This window comes from Talpa europaea (genome assembly GCF_964194135.1).
Source record: "Talpa europaea genome assembly, chromosome: 4".
In the NCBI taxonomy this organism is placed as follows: Eukaryota; Metazoa; Chordata; class Mammalia; order Eulipotyphla; family Talpidae; genus Talpa; species Talpa europaea.
Window position 1 is genome coordinate 105,690,572 of NC_140070.1, and position 24,662 is coordinate 105,715,233.

General features: G+C 37.6%; 1 protein-coding gene across 2 annotated transcripts in view; it reads right to left on the reverse strand.

The window, feature by feature from the left end:
* The window catches only part of LMLN (leishmanolysin like peptidase), a gene marked incomplete at both ends in the record, with an annotated part of 50,695 nt that overhangs the window by 18,216 nt on the left and 7,817 nt on the right, over positions 1–24,662 (reverse strand). Inside the window, 7 exons of one of the 2 annotated variants that reach the window (XM_084232049.1) lie at positions 322–432; positions 3,518–3,594; positions 9,885–9,992; positions 11,362–11,479; positions 15,699–15,793; positions 17,773–17,878; positions 22,728–22,906. In XM_084232049.1, the coding sequence (XP_084088175.1) occupies positions 322–432; positions 3,518–3,594; positions 9,885–9,992; positions 11,362–11,479; positions 15,699–15,793; positions 17,773–17,878; positions 22,728–22,906 (794 nt within the window). The remainder of the gene's footprint in view (positions 1–321; positions 433–3,517; positions 3,595–9,884; positions 9,993–11,361; positions 11,480–15,698; positions 15,794–17,772; positions 17,879–22,727; positions 22,907–24,662) is intronic. The other variant, XM_084232050.1, reaches the window with a different exon arrangement.

Below are 24,662 nucleotides of genomic sequence, written 5' to 3' on the forward strand. Positions count from 1 at the left end.
TGTCACAAGAGAAATATTATAAATGAAATTTCAGTATTCCTAAACAATATAAATTTTATTAAGACTGATATCCAAAATGTAATGGGATTACTGGCGTTTTCCTTCTCTCACATGTCACCAAAGAGGATATATAGACAGTAAATAAGCACATGAGCTGATGTTCAACATCATTAACCAATAGGGAAAAGCAAACCACAATAAACTATCACTAGCTCTCTTTCAGAATAGCTAAAATAAAATAGAGATACTTTAGGCTCTGGATAAAGACAAATTCAAAATACATTATATTATCAAAGACAATAGGAGGAAATGAATTCTTACTTTTGTTTCTGTTGATCCATCCAGAATTTACAGCTCTTCCTGACAAAGTCACAGCCCATGCCTCGGCCCCAGTCTAACTTCTCAGCCATGCTGTAATTAGCTTTATACCAGCTGTGGAAATAATTCAAAGAGCTTTTTATTACTGTCTTTTTAAAAAACAACCCAGCATAACCAATTACAAATCTCAACATGAGCACTAGGACCTCAAAAAGGACTGTGGTGAGCACCTCCACAGATGAGAAGGATGCCCAGGGACTGCTGCCTGGGATCACTGCCCTGGAGCAGTGGAAACTTCAGCCTCACAGTGAGGGTACTTCCATATTTGGAAAAAAACCCAAAACCAACTTTTCCTGGTAAAGTTGCAAGATGACAGGATACAGAATCGAAACTAAGGTGTAAGTCAAGGGCCCAAAGCAGCAGGAAGAAAATAAGAGAAAAAGAAAAGGGAGTAGGGCCTCCCTGGTGGCGCCGGGGTTAAGTCTCTGCACTATCAAGCTAGTGCCAGTCATTGCAGCATGAGTTCAATCCCTGGACAGGGAGCTAACTAACCCATGTGGCACAGCAGACCTCTCCTGTCTTGTCTGCTGCTCCCCTCAGGAATGTATTTCAGTAGATCTGCCTGTTCTGCTCCCTACTCTGTCTCTGCTGAACCCTTTCATCCCCACCCCCTGCACCTCTGGCTCACACTCCAGTTCTTGTACACACAAATAAATAAAATAAATAAAGAGAGCAAGAAAAAGAAAAGGGAGCAAATGGAGTAGACTCAGGAGTAAATAGTGAAATGACTGATCAGCTAACCTATGCCTAATCTGATTCAGTGGCCCTACCTTTTTGCTTCTTAATGATATTCCATCAATACAAGTTCTGCTTATGACTATATATTACTATCTTATAATAAGACAAATGAATATGATGTCCAATACTTACAAAAGTTCTAATAACAGGAAAAAAATTGATCTAGTCTCCTGACCATTTTAATCAACGGTGAAATCCTACTTTTATTAGTTTTACTTTTTTATTCTAAATAGCAAGATCAGTTTACAAAAGTTATAAAAGTATACAAAAAGAGTTTCTTACCTGTCTGTGTTATATTGTCTCTTTAGCATAACAAAACAAGTAAAAACATAGGTTCAAAGCTAGAGGAGTGATAATATCATCCACTTAACTAGCCACCTTTTCACAAAATAAAAAAAAAAAGAAACAAGTGATACAGCATTTTCCCAAAATCTCCCTTTTTAAAGAACAGAACTTTCTTACTCAGAAGTTCTGAAGAAAAGAATCTCAGCACTACAATGCCAAAACACTCCAACCTCTGCAGCTGCGATGTGAGTTAATTAGCTGACTTGGTATCACAGCAGGTCAAGTAGTGCTGAGAGTAATAGGTTCCCTATCTTGGACACTGGAATAATTTTAGCAGTGTCTAGGTCAGGAAGTCCTTCTCCCTATGCATAAAATACAAAAAAAATTAGATAGCATATCTAATATAGCTGTTGAGTCCAGGACATAGTATCAGACATAGTATCAGCACTGTGTCACTCAATCACCAGCAAGACATATAACCTACATTTGAGACATATAACCTACATTTCTTGAAATCTTGATAACTTTTCTTTGCAGCTCTTCCTGTACTATCAGTCAATATATAAACACTTATATATTAGGCACTTGATTTCTTAGCATATTAGAGGATTGTGAAATCAATTTAGTGGATCTTAACACATCTTTTAAAATCAGTAAAATAGAAAAAGAGGATTGCATTGTATGCAGCAAGGAAAAAATTGTTTCATGAGACTTTGGTTCAGTTTTATTTATTAAAAAAAGGGAAAGATTAGAGTTTCCAAAGCAAGTACCCAAAGTTACCCATTCCCTTGCGGGTAAATGTTCAGCCAAACAGGGGTGGCTGAAAGCAGGGCCACTGAGGCCCAGAAGCCTGCCACAAGTCTAAAGTACCTTTCAGTGGGGACCCATAGAAAAATGTCAGAAATAGCTAGACAAGTCTGGGAGGAAAAGAGCAAAATCAAAATCAAGATCAATGCTGACACTGTTAACCTCACCACGGGACACTATCAAGGAAATAAGGGCACTACACATCCCACAGCAGCATGCACTGTTGGTAGCAACAAACAGTGTCCAGGGCCTCCCTGGTGGTACAGCGGGTTGAGTGCCGCGCTGTGAAGCTGTCCGCAGCTTCTGCAGCGCCGGTTCGATTCCAGGCTGGCCAGGGAGATCCCCACATTGTGTGGCAGACCTCTCCTGCCTCGCCCACTGCTCCCCTCAGCAGTGTCTTTGGTCCGTCTGCCTGTTCTGCTCCTGTCTCTGGTGAATTCTCACCCTCCCATGACTCTGGCCTGTACCCCAGCTCTTGTATAAATGGATGAATCTTTAAAAACAAACAAACAAACACACACACACACACACACACACACACACACACACACAGTGTTCAGATTGTGGTCTCTCAAAACCATTCTCCCTTAAAGGAAGTGGTGCTGGGCCTCCCTGGTGGTGCAAAGGTCTCAGCACTATGAAACTATCAGGCCAGGGAGCTAACCCATCATGGCGCAGCAGACCTCTCCTGTCTCGCCCATTGCTCCCCTCAGCAGTATATTTCAGTCAGTCTGCCTTTTATGCTCTCCACTCTGTCTCTGATGAATCCTCTCACCACCTCCCTGCACCTCTGGCCTATACTGCAGCTCTTGCATGCATGCATAAATAAAAATAAATCTTTAAAAAAAAAAAAAGGAAGTGGTGCTCCTTAAAAAATTGACAGAGGCCAAGATTTAGGATCTGCCTGGCACATCTTGCCACACAGAGGGCTCTGGAGCCAACAAGTAAAATAATACCTATTTGAGTGACTTACAGTTTTCCTACTGCTTTACCAGAAATTTCTACTGCTTTAAAAACCAGGAATATAAACATCACAACACATTTTTAATTAAAATTGATAGTAGCATGGTTTCTACTTATTAGAAAATAAATCTCATAATGCCAGGGATTTGGTCCTGTTTATTATATACCCCAGAGACCCAAACATTTATTATATAAATGAAGATGGTAAGGTAATGGATAAATGCACAAAATTCAAAGAATATATTTTACTTTAATATAAAGTATCAGTATTTTCTTAAGTTAATATCCATTAAATCTTAATATTCATTTCATCTTAATAAACAATATAATCTCACAGCTATCTTACCCAGTGTCCTCCATTAATGCCAGAGTGATTCGAGAGAGGACTCGGTTCTGGGTGTGAGAGCCAGTCATTGCTTCATTCTGAAAATCACCAACAGATTTTAATTGTTAGACTGGACTAGTTGCAACTCCCAATAATTTGTTATTCTTTTTTTTTTTTTAAATATTAAATTTTATTTTTATATTCCCCCATATAATTGCAAACGCCCCATTCTGACCCCAATCCTTCCCCTCCCGCCCCCCACCCCCCAAAAAGTGTCTCTGGTTCATAGTTTTTTGTTGATTTTGATTTTCACTTTCTTATATTCATTTTCCTGGTCCCTTATTTAAGTTTTCTAGATTCCTGCTATGAGTGAGACCATCCGGTATTTTTCTTTTTCTTTTTGGCTTATTTCGCTGAGCATGATCCCTTCCAGCGCCATCCATGTTGCTGCAAATTGCATGTGTTTATCTTTTTTGAATGCTGAGTAATATTCCATGGTATATATGTACCACATCTTCTTGATCCAGTCATCTATTTTTGGGCATTTGGGTTGTTTCCAAAGCTTAGTTATTGTAAACAGTGCTGCTATAAACATAGGGGTGCGGGTGTTCTTTGGAATTGATGTTTCTGTGTCCTTTGGGTAAATACCTAGGAGTGGAATTGCTGGTTCATATGGAAGCTCTATGTTTAGTAGGTCCAGAAATCTCCACACAGCTCTCCATAGTGGTTGGACCAGTTTGCACTCCCACCAACAGTGCAGAAGAGTTCCTTTTTCTCCACACCCTCGCCAACATTTGTTGTTGCTAGTTTTTTTAATATGTGCCATTCTCACTGGTGTGAGATGGTATCTCATGGTAGTTTTGATTTGCATTTCCCTGATTACAAGTGATGTTGAACATTTTTCATATGTCTGTTGGCCTAATTTGTTATTCTTTTGATGCATATTTAAAGTGTTTGAAGTGTGAAAACCTGGCAAAATAATTTATTTAAATATGGTAACTAGCAGAAAGTGAATCCAAGAAGGCATCAGAGGAAATTCCTTGCTTCCTTTCCCAGAGGATCATGTAGGTTAACCAGTGGAGTGTCCTATTGCTTGGGGAGAAACAAGAACAACTAACTCTTGGACATCAAAGATCAGGTAGATTGTGCCCAAATGAACACAGAGATACATACTTCAGTGAACAAGAGATTTATGATTTAAAGATTCTGAAATTGTCTATGTTGTGTGGTATATCTCAGCTAAATAGAGTATTCAATTAACTAGAACATTCATTCCCTTTCATTATAAACAAGTTTTTCTATTAGAGTAGCAACTGCTCTATCTTTTATTTGTATGTCATTAAAATTCACAAATGTTAAAAAAAATGATAAACAAACTAAGCCTCTTTTTTTAAAACGATAAGACATTAAAGTGAAATGTATTTTCTGCCTCAAATGTATACATTGACACAACTCTCTACTGAAACGGTAAAAAACTGACATTTAGAACTCTGCTGAAAATGAAGATACATATATAGGAAACAAAAATTTTTATAAAGTATTACACCCTCTAGACAATACAAATTTGAGTAGCTGAGACAAATGGCCAGGTAATTCTGAGGGGAGCGAGACAGGTAATACTAAAGCCATTTGTATAAGAGGAATGGTGAGGAGCAACCTCCAAGCCAGTTGATAGCACTCCTAACCAACTCAGTGGTAGAAGGTGGAGTTTTCCTGACCCCACCCCTGACTGGGGGTTGATAAAAAACAGAAGTGGAGCGGAGATCTTGGCAGTTCAACTGCTAGGGCTTTTGGGTAGTTAAAACGCCGTTAAGGCTATTGGCAGTTAAATTGCTAGAGCTTTGGCAGCTAAGCCGCTCGTGAGAAGAGGTATCTATGGGGAAGCCACCAACTTGCCACATGGTCTCCGCTCAGCAGACACTAATGCAGGATAGATGGCATCTGACCAAGTGCCACTCTATTCTGTGTCTCTCTCACTCAGTTTTCACTTTTCTTACTCATAATGTAAATAAATCTCCAAGTGTCTGCTTTTGGGTTGTGTTCTACATTCTTAAGTGCAGTTAAGGAGCCACCAGCTGGGTCAATCTGCGTCCCCTGGGTTTGTTGTTTCAATACTAGACTGAATTAAATAGAAAATGCTCTCATACATCTTGGTAACCACAGAAATATATACTAATTTTACAAAACAAGTATGATAGAAACATAAGATTAAATAATTTGGATAAAGGGACTAAAATACCACCAAAGTCTACTATCTACCCCATTTTTAAATTCATCACATAAAATTCCTACCAGGAGGTTACCTAATTTGCTGCCTTTTAAGGAAGCACAGTCCGTGTTTGGGCAGCTCTAATTATTCTTCAAATCTTTATGCTGAACAATGGATGGTCATCTCAAGTACCTTAATGCCATCCTTAAAAAAAAAATTGTTCCAGGACATAGAGTTGTTATCAGAGGAAGGAGGATTCAATGAAATTGCTGGAGGTAAGAAAAATAAAAAATACAACTCCCAGTGTCAGTGGGTGATGTTCCAGACTCCACCCCCTGATATATTATGCTGGGCCTGAGGGGAGATAGGTGTGGGGCTGGTGCAGGCAACTGAACTGCTTGTGAGGTGGGGTGTCAGTAGAGAAGCCACCATCTGGTAATGTGTGGCTTCAGCCTGGATCCTGGTCTCTGCTTAGTGGAGGATATCTGGTAGCACAGATAGCATCTGACCATGTGCCAGTCAATATTTTTTTTCCTTTTTTCCTCCCTCTCCATTCTCTCTTTACTTCACTCGCTGTATATAAAAAAAAAATCTTTTTTGTTTCTCTCCACATGTCTGCTTTTAGACTGTGTCCTCCATAATTAAGTGTGTATACCCTTTGATCCAGAATTTTACTTCTGGGGATTTACCTTTTCTCTTTCTGTGTAAGCAAATATCACCACCATAAGTTACCTTTCTAGTTCTGTTCCCCTGGAAGCCTAATAAAGATGTCAACCATTGTTACCAGGTAACAGTACTTAAGGAAAAAAAGACCTCCTGATGTGACTCTTGACTTGAAATTACTGTAAATGAACATGTTCACCTGTTGCTAAGTCACAGTTTGAAACTACTCGGTGTGCAGTGACTCTTTTGGGTATATCCTTACAGGAATATGGAAATTATACATATGGACCTGTCTAAAAAAAGGTATTTGATCACATTTGGGACATGGTATTTCTCAGCCAGGTTGATTCTTGTACCCATCTGTTGTGGTCTTGAACTCCTGTATAGCAGCTAGAGAGAGAGGGTAAGAGGCACACATGAGAGGTTAAGGAAAGCACAAGGGGAATACCTGTCTCTGCCTGCTGCACTTTTCTTTCTGGTATCTTTCTAAGTGTAAGTTAATTTAATGTGGCCTTATTTGGGTGTGATGAGTTTGACTGCTTAATTGAAGCTAAGAACACCCACTCGAACACCACTTTTGGAAACCACTGCAGATATCAGGGCCTCCCCGGTGGCGCAGCAGTTGAGCGCTAGGCTGAGAAGCTACCCGCAGCCTCTGCAGCGCTGGTTCGATCCCCGGCTGCCGACGAGGGTCCCACATGGCACACAGACCTCTCCTGCCGCACCCGCTGCTCCCCTCAGCAGTGTATTTAGTCAGTCTGCCTGTTCTGCCCCCTGCTCTGGCTCTGGTGAATTCTCTCACCTTCCCACGCTCTGACTGTACCCAGTGCTTGTATAAATAAATAAATAAATATTTAAAAAAAAGAAAGATGAATTTTTTCATCATAATATTTTTTAAATAAAAAATTAAGACATAGCTACTCATTAATACAGGGTTGTTAAGTTACAACCAAATAATACTATGCAGCTGTTAGAAAACTAGCAGATCTAAATATAAATAGTCATGCTCCCAGGGGGTGCAGAGGGTTGAACACTGCACTATGAAGTAATCCGCAGCATCTGCAGCATGAGTTTGATCTATGGTGGGCCAGGGAGAAACCACATGGTGAGGCAGACCTCTCCTGTCTTGCCCGCTGCTCCCCTCAGCAGTGTATTTCAGTCAGTGTGCCTGTTCTGTTTCCCACTCTGTCTGGTGAATCCTCTCACCCCCCCCACATCTCTGCCCTGTACCCAAGCTCTTGTATGCATAAATAAATCTTTAAAAAAAACAAACAAACAGGGCCTCCCCGGTGGCGCAGCGGTTGAGCGCTGGGTTGCGAAGCTGCCTGCAGCCTCTGCAGCCGGTTCGATCCCCAGCTGCTCCCCGGCCACCGGAGGAGGGTCCCACATGGCGAGCAGACCTCTCCTGCCGCCCGCTGCTCCCCTCAGCAGTGTACTTCGGTCCTTCTGCCTGCTCTGCTCCCCGCTCTGGCTCTGGTGAATTCTCTCACCCTCCCGCGCTTCTGACTGTACCCAGTGCATGTATAAACCAAACAAACAAGTAATAAATAAATAAATAAGACATGCCTCTAGAAAATTAAAAATAAATAAATAAATAAAAAATAAATAAAAAAACAAACAAACAAAAAAATATAACGTCTTTTCTGCCAAAGTGCATGTTTTTGTAATATAAATGAGCTCATGTGAGAGACTGGTAAATAAAGAAATGACATCAGTATAATGTGAAATTAAATTTGTTCAGAATGATTTTCCCCTGAATTTTAATAATTTGTGTAATGGATCATAATTGCTAACTATAAAGTACAGTAAGACAGTTAAGTACAGTCAAGAGAAGAATGCTAATCACACGATGCCAATTCACTCCATGTTTTCCCCATTAGTTCAGTACAGTAAGTGGAAGTGCTTATTGCATGGTTCTCTCTAATCTTTGTATATTTCACTCTCATTCCTTATGCAGATTTACATATTCCTCTCCAGCCGCCAATGTTTTTTGTTGTTGCTTAGGGTAAAGAAATACTAAATATAGCAGTTTTTTTATTGAATAACATTTTAAACTGAACTTGTACTTTGTTACTTATTGGTTTTGTTAGTGCGCTGGTATTTATTTTTCCCACACAATTTTATTTATTTATTTTTTAATTTTCATTTATTTATTTATTTATAGAGGCATGTTTTACTTATTTATTTTATTTTGTTTTTGTTTTTTGTTTATACATGCACTGGGTATAGTCAGAAGCGCGGGAGGGTGAGAGAATTCACCAGAGCCAGAGCGGGGAGCAGAGCAGGCAGAAGGACCGAAGTACACTGCTGAGGGGAGCAGCGGGCGGCAGGAGAGGTCTGCGCGCCATGTGGGACCCTCCTCCGGTGGCCGGGGAGACCCTCCTCCGGTGGCCGGGGAACAGCCGGGGATCGAACCGGCGCCACAGAGGCTGCGGGCAGCTTCGCAACCCAGCGCTCAACCGCTGCGCCACCAGGGAGGCCCCTCCCACACAATTTTCTTTTTTTTTTCTTTTTTTTTTTTTTTTCCTCCCACACAATTTTAAAGAAAGATTTTTCAGAAGAACACATACTGCATTATGACAGAGGTACCATTACTGCCTTGGAAAGATGTCAAAGATACATCGTTAAGTGAAAAAGTGTATGAAAGTATGAACCCATTAAAAAACAAACCAACAACTGACATTATAGCAGCACAGGTTTGAACTGCATGGGTCAATTATACATGGATTTCTTATAACAGATGACATAAACTTTTGGTATCGATAAATGCTGTAAATGTAGTATGTCTTATGATATTTTTATATCATTTTCTATTTTCCAGTTTATTGTAAGAATACAGCATAAAAGCCTCATAACATACAAAATGTGTGTTAATCAACCATATCAATGGTTGGGTTTTTAAACCTAATAGCAACAGGCTATTAGTAATCAAATTTTGGGGCAGTCAAAAGTTATGTATGGATTTTCAACTCTAGGCTGAGTGTTACACCTAGCTCCCACAGTATTAAATGTATTTTGCCATATATACATATTCTAATATATATACCATTTCTGGAAGGTCATATAAAAATTAAAAATGGTTACATTTCAGAAGTGGAGCTAGATAATTGAAATGAGATTTTTTTAACTTTTTACTTTATAACATATTATTGCATTGAAAAACTTTTATGAGTAAGAATTGCTTTTATCAAAGAAAAATTATGTTCAGGTGGGGCCTCCCTGGTGGCACAAGGGTTTAAGCGTCAGCACTATGAAGCTATCAGCAGCCACTGCAATAGGAGTTCAATCCCAGGCCAGGGAGCTGACCCACATGGTGTAGCAAGACCTCTCCTGTCTCACCCACTGCTCCCCTCAGCAGTGTATTTCAGTAGATCTGTCTGTTCTGCTTCTCACTCTGTCTGTGGTAAATCCTCTCACTCCCCGCACCTCTGGCCTACACTCCAGCTCTTGTATGCATAAATAAATCTTCTAAAAAAAAGAAAAATTATGTTCAATAAAATTTTAAAATAAACTCACCTCTAATAACCGCTTTTCCCAGTGGTTGAGTTCAGTGCCCATACCACCTTGATTTTCAAGTTCCATTCCCTCCAGAATTGGGCAGTTAAAGTGTTTTCGGGCTTCATCCTAAAAATGACAAAAAAATATAAACCCAGGGCCTCCCCGGTGGCGCAGCAGTTGAGTGCTGGGCTGAGAAGCTGCCCACAGCCTCTGCAGCACCGATTTGATCCCTGGCCACCGGCAAGGGTCCCACATGGCACGACAGACCTTTCCTGCCTCGCCCACTGCTCCCCTCAGCAGTGTACTTCGTCAGTCTGCCTGTTCTGCTCCCAACTCTGGCTCTGATGAACCCTCTCACCCTCCTGCACTTCCGACTGTACCCAGTGCTTGTGTAAATAAATAAATAAATAAATAAATAAATAAATAAATAAATAAACCCAACAAAAGTACAATAAGACAACAGCAAACTTTTTATCACACTGAATATATTATAATAAAGTAGACATTAAAGAATTATTTTGGTGAGAAAAGAGAAAATTCCTAAGTGTTAAATATAACTAAAATATTTTGAAGCTGTCACACTCTTCTTTGCTTGTAAATTAATATTTCACTTATTTTTTTTTTCCTGCTCTGAAAATTTGACTTTAAGTCACATATAATTCAAAAAAGTTATGGATTAGTATGATTGTACTTTGTAAATTTCATGTCAATAATTTTAAGTCAGTTATAAAATGTCCTTATTATGGATATAGATTTTTGTAAGAAAAAAATTGTTTATTAGAATGAAATTTTGCTCATTTGATTTTATCTATTTTTCCAGTAGATGTCTAGGGATGGGAAATATCCCAAGAGCAATGCAAAAATTCAGAAAGCAGAGAGAGCTGTGTGTTATCAGGGAATGGGGAGAGCAGAACAGGTTTCTGTCATTAAATAAATGTCAAATAAGTAAGGTATTGAAAGAAACCCTGTGATAGTTAATTTTATGTGTCAATTTGGCTGGGCCACAATGGCCAGATATCTGGTCAAATTTTATTCTGGATGTTTTCTTGAGGACTATCTTGGATGAGAGTAACATCCCTGTGTTACTTTAAATAAGTGGACTTTGGTCCTCCTTGGTGGCACTGGGGGTAAAGTCAAGCTATTGTCAGCCACTGTGGCACGAGTTTAATCCCTGTCCAGGGAGCTGACCCACATGGCACATTAGACCTCTCCTGTCTTGCCCACTGCTCCCCTTAGCAGTGTATTTCAGCAGATCTGCCTGTTCTGGTCCCCACTCTGTCTCTGGTAAATCCTCTTATCCACCACACCCCGCTCCCCTCACCTCTGGCCTATACCCCAGTTCTTGTGTACATAAATAAATCTTTTAAATATATCTTTAAAAAAAGATTATTTTTTAAAAAGTTTATTTAAATCTTTTTTAAAAAACAAGAAAGGACAATAATGAAGGAAAAGAGCAAATGGTTTATGAGACATGAAGAGATTCAGCAACACTTACCACAACACGAGGTGTTACTAGGAGGTACACAGTGTGAGGCACTATTTTATTATTTCGAACATTCCATAATCTTTCTACCTTTCGAACTACTTTATCACTCCACTGATATAATCCAAGACTGCAATTAAAGAATAAAAAGTCATTTTTACTAATTCACCACCGCTTTAAATGTAAAAGTATTTATAATACAAATATTGAAATAAAAATATTTGATTTTATTATTTACTAAGCCCACCCAAAGAACTTGATAGTATGTTTTCATTTAATATTTTCAACAACTTTATAAGATTATCATCGATATTCTGCAGATGAAGAAAAACAGAGATGAAGTAATTTGAAAACCAACAGCCCACAATCCTGGAAAAACCAGAGGGCATAATGGATTGCAGAATGCATTTAAAAAATATATGATCCAATTACATATCCACAAAAAAGACACAGATCAGACTCAAGGACACACATAGGTTGAATGTAGTAAATTGATTAAAATGATATGCTATGCAAAGAATATTAAAAAGAGCTGGATGGCTATGCTTTAACCAGACAAAATAGACCTTAAGACAATAATTGGTACTAATGACAGACCAACATTTTATATTGATGAGTAATTCCAAGAATATATAACAATTATAAACACAAATGTTTTACAAAAGAACTCCAAAACACATGAAGCAAAAATAAATTCTGAATGGTTTAGTTGTCTATGAAACTAAAAATATCAAATAATTCACTAGAAAAAAATCAGGATAATATTTTTATAATCTTTGGAGGGTAGGAACGTTCTTAAACAATAAAGGAAAAATAGATTAATAATATGAAATTTAAAAATATTTCTATATGGGGCCTCCCTTGTGGTGCAAGGGGTTAAGCACAACACTATGGAGCAATCTGCTGACTCTGCCAGCAACTCATATGGCACAGCAGACTTCTCCTGCCTTGCCCACTGCTACCCTCAGCAGTATATTTCAGTCAGTCTACCCGTTCTGTTCCCCACTCTGTCTCTGGTGAATCCTCTCACCCCCTGCACCTCTGGCCTGTTACCCCAGCTCTTGTATGCATGAATAAATAAATCTTAAAAAAAAATTTCTATATGGCAAAAATATAATCAATGAAATAAAAAGATAACTAAAAGAGAAAATATTTTCAATAAACATGAAAAAGAATATCCTTTATTTATAAAGATCTCTTACAAAGTGAATAGAGGGAAAAAATAACCTCAACATTAGACAAATAAAACAAATAGCATAAAAAGAAAATACATGTGATTAAAACCTTACTAGTAGTATTGAAAATACAATGAATTACCATCTTTTACCCATCAGATTGGCCTAAAGAGAATTTATAATATCCAGTATTGGTAAAGTGATACAAAATCACTCATAGATCTTTGGAGAACAGTTTTGAATTCTCTCTATAACCTAAATAATTTTCTCTGATTTTTCTCTAGGTAATCCTATCATTAACCCTATGTAACTCTCATTTTCACCAACAAAATATAAAGAGATCCTACAATTATTTAGTGAAAATTTTAAACATACAAAATGCTGACAGAATTATACAATGAACTTCTATATACCAATATTCATCACTAAGATGCTACTGTTCTATCATATATTTGTTTATCTACCCAAGCTTTAGAGAGGGTATTTTTAATTCTTTTCATCTTTTTTCCATTGCAAATGAATGTTTAAATGTAATAGTAAACAGGGCCTCCCCTGTTGGCGCAGCAGTTGAGCGCTGGACTGTGAAGCTGCCCGCAGCCTTGGCAGTGCCGGTTCGATCCCTGGCCACCGGCGAGGGTCCCACATGGCACGACACACCTCTCCTGCCGAGCCCACTGCTCCCCTCAGCAGTGGATTCTGTCGATCTGCCTGTTCTGTCCCCTGCTCTGGCTCCCTCCCTCACTTTTGACTGTACCCAGTGCTTGTATAAATAAATAAATAAATCTTTTTTTTTTAAAATGTAATAGTGAACAAAGTCAACAAAAAAATAAATAGCTGTACCTTATTAAACACTCCAGTATCTCCTCACTACTCATACTTCACACTTCAAAATTAACCATTACTCTAAGTAATTACATTAGGGCTAAGTCCAACTCTGTATGTCTAATAACTGAATTTCTTATACCCCTAAGATCACCAATTATATTGTGAGATTTCCTACTATGGATGAATACCCTCAATGTAAGAAAGTAGAACAATATATCAGCTTACCAATGGTTCTTGTATCTGGGTATATCTTTCCTCTTTATCTACATCACTATGTAGATGATGCCTATATCACTATAAGTTTTTCCACAAAGACCATAATTGTTAGGAAATGCCAGACTTCTCCCACACCACCAAACATAATCTAGTAATGAAAACATCTATTTCTACATTAGAATTTCATTTTTTCACACATACTCTAAAAGATATGAAGAAGTATTATCTGCTTTAATAATGATTTAATTCTAGCTATTTTAATAGAGATCTTTGTAACTAAGTAAAATATACATAAAGTAAACAAGTCTTAAGTGTAAGGATTGACTAACTTTATTCTATATCCTTAAAAACTACTCTGATAAAGACACAGAACAGTGCCAGCACCCCTGGAAGATGTCCTCATGCTCCTTCCCAATGTGTACTCAATCTTTGTGATATTTGACAGCCTGCCCTCTGCAAGTAAAACACCAATCTGTCTCTGCTGTTGTCTTTTTTTTTTTTTTTAAATATTTAAAGAGTAGGTTTATTAAAAAAGGGATAGGACAGTAAAAGACACTTGCATAGACACAAGCAGGCAGGAAGAGCTGCCCCGAAAGGACAGGTTTGCTTAGAGAGGCCTGCATGGTTGCAGGTAGGCGGCCCTGAGGAGAGCTGCCTCCGCTGACGGAGGTCAGTGAAGAGAAGTCCTGGCATGGTACAGGTCCCGGGCAGGCAGGGAGGCTGCTGCCCTGCTGAGAGAGAGTTGGTGAAAGAAGCACCTGCATAGTCACAGGTGGGCAAACGGAGTGCTGCCGCTGTTGTCTTTTTTTTAACCCAATACAAATAATACTGACTTCTTTTGCTCAACATTTTATCTGTGATATTCACACACATTATTACATGTACCAACAGTGTTTTTTTTTTTTTTTTTAAATAGAGGCATGCTTTATTTATTTGTTTGCTGGTTTGTTTGTTTGTTTTGTTTATACATGCACTGGATACAGTCAGAAGCGCGGGAGGGTGAGAGAATTCACCAGAGCCAGAGCGGGGAGCAGAGCAGGCAGAAGGACTGAAGTACACTGCTGAGGGGAGCAGCGGGCGGCAGGAGCGGTCTGCACGCCATGTGGGACCCTCCTCCGTGGCCGGGGAGCAGCCGGGGATCGAACCGGCGCCGCAGAGGCCGCGGGCAGCTTCGCAACCCAGCGCTCAACCGCTGCGCCACCGGGGAGGCCCAACAGTGTGTTTTTTGCAGTGTTTGTTAGCTTTCAATTATAAGACTGTATCATTTTTTACTCCTTCTACTATTGACAAATTTTTGGGCGGTTTCTAATTTTTGGCTGTTAATAACAAAAATCCCATGTATAGTTTTACATGTCTTTTAGATAATATTTAATACAAATACATGCAAATGGTTGGCTACAGTTCTTTGAATGGTATTCTATACAAAATTCTCCATAAATTCCTTTAGTATTTCTTTTTTTAAAAAAAGCTTTATTTATTTATTTATTTATGCATACATACAAGCACTGGGTACAGTCAGAAGCGCGCGGGAGGGTAAGAGAATTCACCAGAGCAGGGAGCAGAACAGGCAGAAGGAGCAAAGAACACTGCTGAGGGGAGCAGCGGGCGGCAGGAGAGGTCTGCACGCCATGTGGAACCCTCATTCAGCTGCCGGGGATCGAACCGGTGCTGCAGAAGCTGCGGGCAGCTTCGCAACCCGGCGCTCAACCGCTGCGCCACCGGGGAGGCCCTCTTTTAGTATTTCTTAATATAATTTATTTTAGGCTCTAAACCTCTAGATGACTGCTAATATGCTGCGCTAACTAAATCAGTTAACATGAAAATATTGCCATTTACAGGCAATAATTATTAATAAACCCAAAATATAATCAAGCCACATTTTTTCACACCCTGACTATACAATAAAGGAACTGAAGTTGCAATGTGGTGTGGAAAAGCCCTGCCTGGCAAGAAAATCCTGGCTCTTTGACCTGTCACTTAAGCTTCTTGCATATCAATTACTTCATCTATAGTTAAACATCCTCTTACATCCTATCTTTGTTAAACTACAATCCTATTAGATTAGCCTATAATTTAACAAGAACTATAATTTAAACTATAATTTAAACACGAACAAAAAAAAAAATCAAATACCTATTATTAAAAGGTGGAAGACCATCTGGAAATCTTGAAGTTAGAGGATTTCCATCTTTATCATGGTAGAATGCAAATAGCCCAGCAGAGAAACCCTGTATGAAAAAGTTCAAAATGCCTCAGAGTGAAAAACATCAAGTCTGATTACAACATCAAAACATGCCATTATCAAAAAAGAACATTGGTATTATCATATAAAAGCAACATGCAAATAATCCTACAGGATTTTCTCTTATAATAGAATTGGACAATAATGAAGAGTTTCATATTAATGAATTTTAAATTCCAGTAACTTGAGATAATTGTGAGGAAATCAAAAATAATGGTTAACAAAGACATTCTTTGGTGATGACACAGACAATATATTTAAGAATGTGTTTTCACATTTGATCCTCTTCATATGAATGTACTGAATTCTACAACTGTATCCAGGCAAAGCTACTATTAAGAAAAAGTAGCAATGCAGTTTAGAGTAGGGGGTAGATTATCAAGAATCTGTCTCTGGTGAATCCTCTTACCCCCAGCATGTCTAGCCTGTACCCCAGTTCTTGTATGCTTAAATAAATAAATCTTTTAAAAAAAACACATTAAAAAAAAAAAAAAAAAGAATGCTCCTCAGATGCCTCCCCTGGTGGTGCAGGCGGTTGAGTGCTGCGCTGTGAAGCTGTCTGCAGCCTCTGCAGCATGGGGTTCGATCCTGGCCAGCCGCAGAGATACCCACATGGTGCAGCAGACCTCTCCTGTCTCGCCTGCTGCTCCCCTCAGCAGTGTATTTCTGTCCGTCTGCCTGTTCTGTACCCTGTTCTGTCTCTGGTGGATCCTCTCATCCTCCCGCACATCTGGCCTGTACCCCAGTTCTTAAAAAAAAAGAATGTTCCTAAGAGTTCTCACTAAAACTCAGTTCTTCATATCTACCTGAACAATGCAAAAACACTAATTTGAAGGGAAATAGGTACTTCTATGTTCACTGTAGCCCTACTTACAATAGCTAAGTTATGGAAACTGCCTAAATGCCCAAGAACAGAGGACTAGATCAGACAAACATGGTATAGATACGCACATACAGGAATACTACCCAGATATAAAAAGGGATGAACTCTTGCCATTTGCAACAACATAGATGCATCTGGAGAGGATAATGCAAAACCTCTGATAATTCTTTCATAAGTGAGATTTCTTTTTTAATCTACTATAACAGAGCACTTTGTAACTATACATGTTTTATACATTAAGTATAGTAAGAATGAAATATTTAGCATAGTATAGTAAGAATGAAAGCTATAGTTTATCAAACTAACAAATAATCATTAATGATCACTTAATCAATTTCTTTGTCAAATGTCTTTTTTTTAAAAAATTTTATTTATTTGTTTGTTTATTATTTATACAAGCACTGGGCACAGTCAGAAGCCCGGGAGGGTGAGAGAACCCACCAGAGCCAGAGGGGGGAGCAGAGCAGGCAGAAGGACCGAAGTACACTGCTGAGGGGAGCAGTGGGCGGCAGGAGAGGTCTGCGCACCATGTGGGACCCTCCTCCGGTGGCCAGGGAGCAGCCGGGGACCGAACCAGTGCTGCAGAGGCTGCGGGCAGCTTCGCAACCCAGCGCTCAACCGCTGCGCCACCGGGGAGGCCCTGTCAAATGTCTTTGATTACATAACTGTAGCCTGTTCATTCAAGGCTTGCCAAAATGATTAATGGAATCCAGATTATTGTTTTATTTCTATATTTCTTTTTTAACCTCTTAAAATACAAAGGATACATAATGAAGTCAGCTAAGAAAATCATTTTTCATATACAATTCACTGAATTATGTAAACCTTAATATAACATGATTTGCCTCACTGTTTGAAATAATCTAAATATACATTTTTTTCACCCTACCAACCTTAAAATTTTCTAAGCATTCACATTCTTGAAGGCTTATCTAGTATTCCAAGTACACAATATATATAGTGAACAAGAACCTAAAAATCCATATAATCTTAAAATAATAGTACAAACATCAAGATGAAAACATAATAAGCAGAAAATCAAGTCATGAAAGGAATGAATAGCAGTTAACAGGAAACTTTACCAAGGCATGAATAATTTCATGTTTCACTGTGGACAGCATTCCAATAAACTCCTGAGGCTGGGTAGAGATCATATTTGGACACAGGTTAGCATATCCTGCTATTGGCCTGTTAAAACAGACATTAATTTTTTAATTGTATTGCAGAAGAATATGTATTATGATATTTGCTAACTTATAATACTACTAACCTATACTTTTCTATCAAAAACTGCCCAAGGTGAGAAAAATCTTTGCTAAATATCAAAATGTTATTTTGTACCAATGTTACTTTGTATCTAACTTCCACTATCATTTACTTTTGAGACATATACATTTTTTTGTATAGCATGGTTAATGAACACACATATCCACAGGAGGATACAGTCAATTATATTCTAGTGCGAATCTTTAAAATATGTCCAATATATGCCCCAAACAAGAATGAACTAAAAAACTCAAATTCTAATACTATTTTACTCATAAAATCTATAGTTGACTTTAACAGTTCACTATGTTTACAAGCAGAGGGACAGACAAGTAGGTAAAAGGGAGAACCAGTTATACATAGGACAACAAGCAAGTCACTCATGTTGCTGAAATTTGCTGAGAATTCTTATCTCCATCTCATTATTACCTTTTTCCCATCTTAACACTACCTTTTATTCACACAAAGATAGTTATCTTTCTATCTTCTTTCATATTGTACATTTTCTAGAATATATGTAATTCTACATATCTCTTTGTGCCTGGAAGCTTATAATTCAGGAACTGACTAGGACCTAGAGTAACTGAGTCAGTTCCACAATGCATCTACTAGTCTTTTCTAAAGGTGTGGCAAAGAATGATAAGGAAGCTCAAGGTCCTTTCTCCTACCACTACCTTAACATTTTACCACAGAACTACCACAAACCAAACCAAACTGTAATCACCTATTTACAAAGAACATTTGCCTTATTTAAATAAAAAATACAGTATGTATAATTTCTTCAAAATTGAAACAACACACACTTAGAAAAAGTATGAATTCCCAAAACAGTGCCAAAGTGACCTCAATTTTTTTACCTTTAAAAACCATTTTACTATATATATACATATGTCAATATTCACACAATTTTACATATTAGATATGCACAGTTTATTGAATGTAAATGTGTTATAATGAAGCAGTGAAGACTGAACTTAAAAATTATTGGAACTTTCAGTCAATGATATATCATTAGAAACATTTTTTAAAAGATGTTGATAATGAGACTCAAGGACTACAATAACATACACACAGTGACCTCTAAAATATAAAATGGATGTCACAGCCCCGCTTAAAGCCCTCCAGGGACTTCCTGTAACATTTAAAACAAAACATTTAGCATCTCTGAAGCTCTCATCCTCCAACACAGTATTCATGAAAGTGGTTTCTAATCACAACAGTCCACATAGCTTATTCCTAATATAAATTCTTTGGCTGAAGTCTATCAACATTTAGGTTGATGTCTAGCAATACTTAAGTTATAACTGAAGTTTCACTTTTTAAAAGAGGCCTTCTTTGACCAGTTGTTCTAAATTGTTTCCCTCTTTTGTTGCAGCACCCTTCTTTCTAAGAGGTATTTATTACATTTGGATACCCCGTATTTGTCAATCTATTTTACCAGTATTTGTCATCCTCATAATTTCTAAGCTCTAGGAGCCAGGCACAGGTGTCTACTATGTTCACCTGGTCTGCTGGCAACCTATTGGGCACTCAAATATTCATGAAATTAATTAAAGTAAGAGCAGTTCTGAAGGAAAGTTTTGCTTCCATCAAAAAGATTCAAAGAAAAAAAAGATTCAAAGATACCAATCTTTCTTCCACCATCAACATTCTCCTCAGAAGAAACTGAAAATCTCTCCCCAGATATGAAAAACATATATATGTAAATGAGGACTTTTATATTCACTGATACAAAGAACATTTACTCTTTCAGCTACTCATTCATATCAAATGTGAACCAAATGTAAAAGTACTTTACACAAACATAATAGCAGTTCAATGATATTGAAATGTACCTCTGGGTTAGGGATTTCTCATCTATGGGACAGTTCCTAAACTGGATTCTCTTACCAAGGGACAACTAAATACTTATGTATTTACAGTATTATCAGATGCTAAAAGGGGATGAACTAATCTAGACCTATCTCAACATAGGATTATAAATCCCCCTCCCCAGGAATGCTATTCTATTTTTAAAAGAGGTTCACTTTAACTTGTTTTTTATTAAAAAAAAAACAGTAATAAAAGCTAATTGTAAAAAAGTATATATCCAAACAACATAGAAATGTACAAATAAAAAAGTGAAAATTTTGTTTTTATAACCCATTCTCACTATCAGAGGTAACTACTATCAGTAATTTGGTATGCTTTACTTTTTAGTTACTAGCCATTCCAGTTTGTCCAGGAGTAAGGAGTTTTCCAGGATATAGGATTTTCAGTATTAGAACAAGACTTGTCCTTCGCAAATTGACATGATGGTAACCCTAATTATTTGATCTTTTTCCTGAGCACATTCTAGTATAAACAGAAGACTTTAAAACAAATATGGAATCATTATGCGCACTGTTTTTGCAATGTTATTTTGACATTCAACAGCATACTAAAAAGAATGTGTGTATGAGAAGATCTTCAATCCATATGGTTTCTTTCTTTTTAAAGATTTATTTATTTATGCATACAAGAACAGGAGTGTAGGCGAGAGGTGTGGGGGGTGAGAGGATTCACCCGAGACAGAGTGGGAAGCAGAACAGACAGATCTACTGAAATATACTGCAGTGGGGAGCAGCGGGAGAGACAGGAGAGGTTTGTTGCACCATGTGAGTCCCCTGGCTGGGGATTGAACTCATGTTACAGTGGCTGGTGATAACTTGATAGTGCTGTGTCTTTAACCCCTGGGCCACTAGTGAGGCCCCCATATGGTTTATTTCAAGTTAAGATGAAAAATGGTGATTTGGGGGCCTCCCTGGTGACCTAAGGGTTAAGTCTCAGGTCTGTCACCACTGTGGCCTGAATCCAATGCCCAGCCAGGGAACTAACCCATATATGGTGCAGCAAACCTCTCCTGTTTTGCCCACTGCTCCCTCAGCAGTGTATTTCAGTAGATCTGCCTGTTCTGCTCCCCACGCTATCTCTGGTGAATCCTCTCACCCCCTACACCCCAGTTCTTCTATGCTTAAATTAATACATCTTAAAAAAAAAAAGAATGATTTTACAGCACACTACTAAGAAGGTATATTCTGAAAGTCATCTACTTCAAGAAAACATCTCATTTTATTAAGTAACTTAATTTATCATTCTTTTAGCACTTCAGATACCATATTTTCTTGACATTGAAGCACCATGAATTATAAAAAAAATAAAATTTAATGAATTTCCCAGGGAAGAAGAAAAATATTAAATACATTATTTTTACTACAAATTATAAAAACAGTAATAAACAATATAGCTGCAAAAAAACACAGTGCTTTCCCCTTTAGTAACACCACTCAGTATTTGACCCTAAGGTTTTTCAACAACTTAAGTCTAAAGATTTTTGAGTATATTTCATGCATCAACAATTATAATGGGCCTCCTTGGTGGCGCAGGCGCAGTGCTGTCAAGCTGTCCGCAGCCTCTGCAGCACAAGTTTGATACCCAGCCGGCCAGGGAGCAACCCATATGGCATGGCAGACCTCTCCTGACTCACCCACTGCTCTCCTGAGCAGTGTATTTTGGTCAGTCTGCCTGTTCTGTTGCCCACTCTGTCTCTGGTGAATCCTCACCCTCCCATACATCTGGCCTATACTCCAGTTCTTGTATAAAATTTTAAAAAATCTTAAAATTATAATTACTATTTTCATGACAGACTGCTTTTCATAATTCACAATGTTATTTGACCTCTACACTACCTTCACAATTGGCAATATAATTCTGAAGCACACACCAGTGTTTCCTTTATATTGCCCACTTGGTTCAACTAATACTTTTATGTTTTTCCTTAAATGAATTATACATCTATAAAATGGTTCTTCAAAGCAAGCTAGTCTTTTGACAGATAAGCATTCGGAATCTCAGGCAATGGTCCTACCATTCTCCTAAATTAGTCACATTAAGTCTCCTAGATTTCAGAATGTTATATAAAATCTATTCTGTGAAGTGGAGGTTTTTATTGCCTTTAATTGATTTGCCTGTAAAGTACAGGCAAACTTCCTGTACTCTAAATAATGACTTTATTTTAAAGATTTATTTATTTATGCTTACAAGAACTGGGGTATAGATCAGAGGTGTGAGGAGGTGAGAGGATTCAACAGAGACAAGGTGGGGAGCAGAGCAGGCAGATCTACAGAAATACACTGCTGAGGGGGGCAGCAAGCAAGACAAGAGAGGTCTACTGCACCATATGTGGGTTAGCTCCCTGGTCAGGGAGCAAACTCATGCTGCAGTGGATGGGGATAGCTTGATAGGGGAGACTCTAACTCCTGCACCACCAAGGAGGCCCAAATAATGACTTTTGATTTCAAGGTTACCTCACTGGAAACTTGTTTTGGAAACTCCTTTGTAAATTAAAGAAAAAGGACTCTGAATTTTTAAGGGAAAATTTAGCTAGAAGTAGCACATATCAAATGACATGATAATTAGATAAACAGCTATCTTAACACCTCACTTGCTAGTTTTAGCACATCAGTGCTAAAATTAAACTTCAAATTGTTTCCCTAGAAAGGCATTTACTTTGAAAGAAAATTAACTTGACTGTAACTTTTCCTCTGGAGTGGGTACTGGCATAACCTTATAAGTAACAGTCCTATCGCCTGGTCTCTGCCATCCACATCCCAAATCCAGGCAGTGTGCAGTTTCTCATTGCTGGAGGCCGTCCAGCCTATGCAAACTTCCTGTACTCTAAATAATAAAATATGGTATATTTTATGAGTTTCTATATTATGTCTTGGGAAATACGTCTCAGGGGAGAGTTTACCTGTCCATTTTTGCTTCCTGCTGGCAATAGGCTGCATAAGAGATGATGTTTTCATGGCTGCACCTCTCGGTGGCCAGAGCACCAACATAAAGAACAAAGTCTGCATCCCGGATACCCTCTTGGTCTTGCGCACCCACTGCTGGACAGGGCCACTTACCCCCACGGCAGACCCTGCATGGCTGCACCCATGAGGGGCAACAGAAAAGCAGACCAGAGATATGGTTAGCTATAGGGACTTTTAGCCTAATACTAAATCCAGACTTTAAATATGCAATTTTATTTTTTAATAATATTATTAGTTCATTTTACTTTTATTTATTTTTATTTTTATTTATTATCCCTGAACTTTTGTCTAAATCCATATCTCCTCCTACTCATTTTCTATCTCTAATTTTGATTTTATTTTATTAAAACTTGAACTTCATATAAAATGGTCATAAACGTATAATCATAATCAAAACAATTGCTGTTCATAAAGAGCACCAATCAGGATGCAAAAAAGACAGAAAAGGATTTTAAACCCTGAAAGTAAGTGAAAGGGACTTTACTGCATATACAAGTAGTTCCCCCTGATCTGCTTTTTCACTTTCCACAGTTTCTGTTACCCATGGTCAACCACAGTCAAAATATATTACCTACAAGATTATTTTGAGAATTAGAGAAAGAGGTCACATTCACATAACATTTATTATTATTATCCTGCTTTAGTTATTGTTTTTAATCTTTTACTGTGCCTAATTTATAAATTAAACTTTATCATAGGTATGCGTAAACTTTATCATAGGCTGGGAAAAAAACAAAATATAAGGTGTGGTACTATCACAGTTTCAGGCTTCTAGTTAGGGGGTCTTGGAATGCATCCCCCATGGATAAAGGGGGACTACTGTAATTTTTTTTGCAACTTCATGCAAATCTATAGCTTTTCAAAATTGAATAATAAAACTTTTTATGTAACAAAAATATATTTCCTATTACAAAGTAATTCTTCTATCATATTAAAAATTTAGATAAAATATATTATGCTAAAAAGTTAGTCCTGTTATAATACTACTTTTGTTTCTAACTTTGTAAGCGAATCTTACACTGCCCTTGTTATGTCTGCTTTTTAGAGGATTTCTATCAAAGTTTCTAAAGAAACATAATTTCCAAATTATAAATAGAAAAATCAATGAAGTGATTCTTTCTCTTTTTTTAGCTGTAAGGGAAGTATGTAGAGAGAGGAAAAAACATAAACCCCCATTTTATTACATTGTTCATTCTTGCTTCTCTAATACATGAATTTACAATTTTTAAAGTCAATTACTTTAATCTACTAATGATGTAACAAAAAGTTGTGACTTTTTACGCATTCTTTTCCATGATCGCTCATTTATTTGGAAAAAAAAAAAAAAGGACTCCCAAAAAGGTAAGTAGAAAGCAGAATTGGAAAATCAAAAAAATTATAAAGAAAAAATACCTTTAAAAAAGGAAAATAAGTATATCCTAAAGTGTCTAGGAAATGTCTCTAAGTGTCTCGGGAAAGAGATGGATTTCCTACAGTGCAGTTTATCCTTAAAACCATTTGTACTCTCAAGAAATTTGAGAGAAGAAATAAAAGCTGTGTAAGTTAGTTGTATTCATGCCAATACATAAGGTTCTAAAAGCCTTTACTAAATTACAAAATAAACATCTCAATTTATGCTTTATTTTGATTAGAAAGTCAATATTCACTAATGTATTCTTTTTCTTTAAGAAATGAGAGAACATAGTTCATTAGAAGAAAAAAGTTTATACCAATATTTTCAAATACATATCTGTAATAAATTGATTTTCTGGTATATGCATTTAAAACTTTTATCTTTCCTGATACAAGTAATATATGCTTATTATAAAATACTCAGAACATTACAAAAATACATAGCTTAACAAAGAAAAAATCACAACCCAACTCTTAAA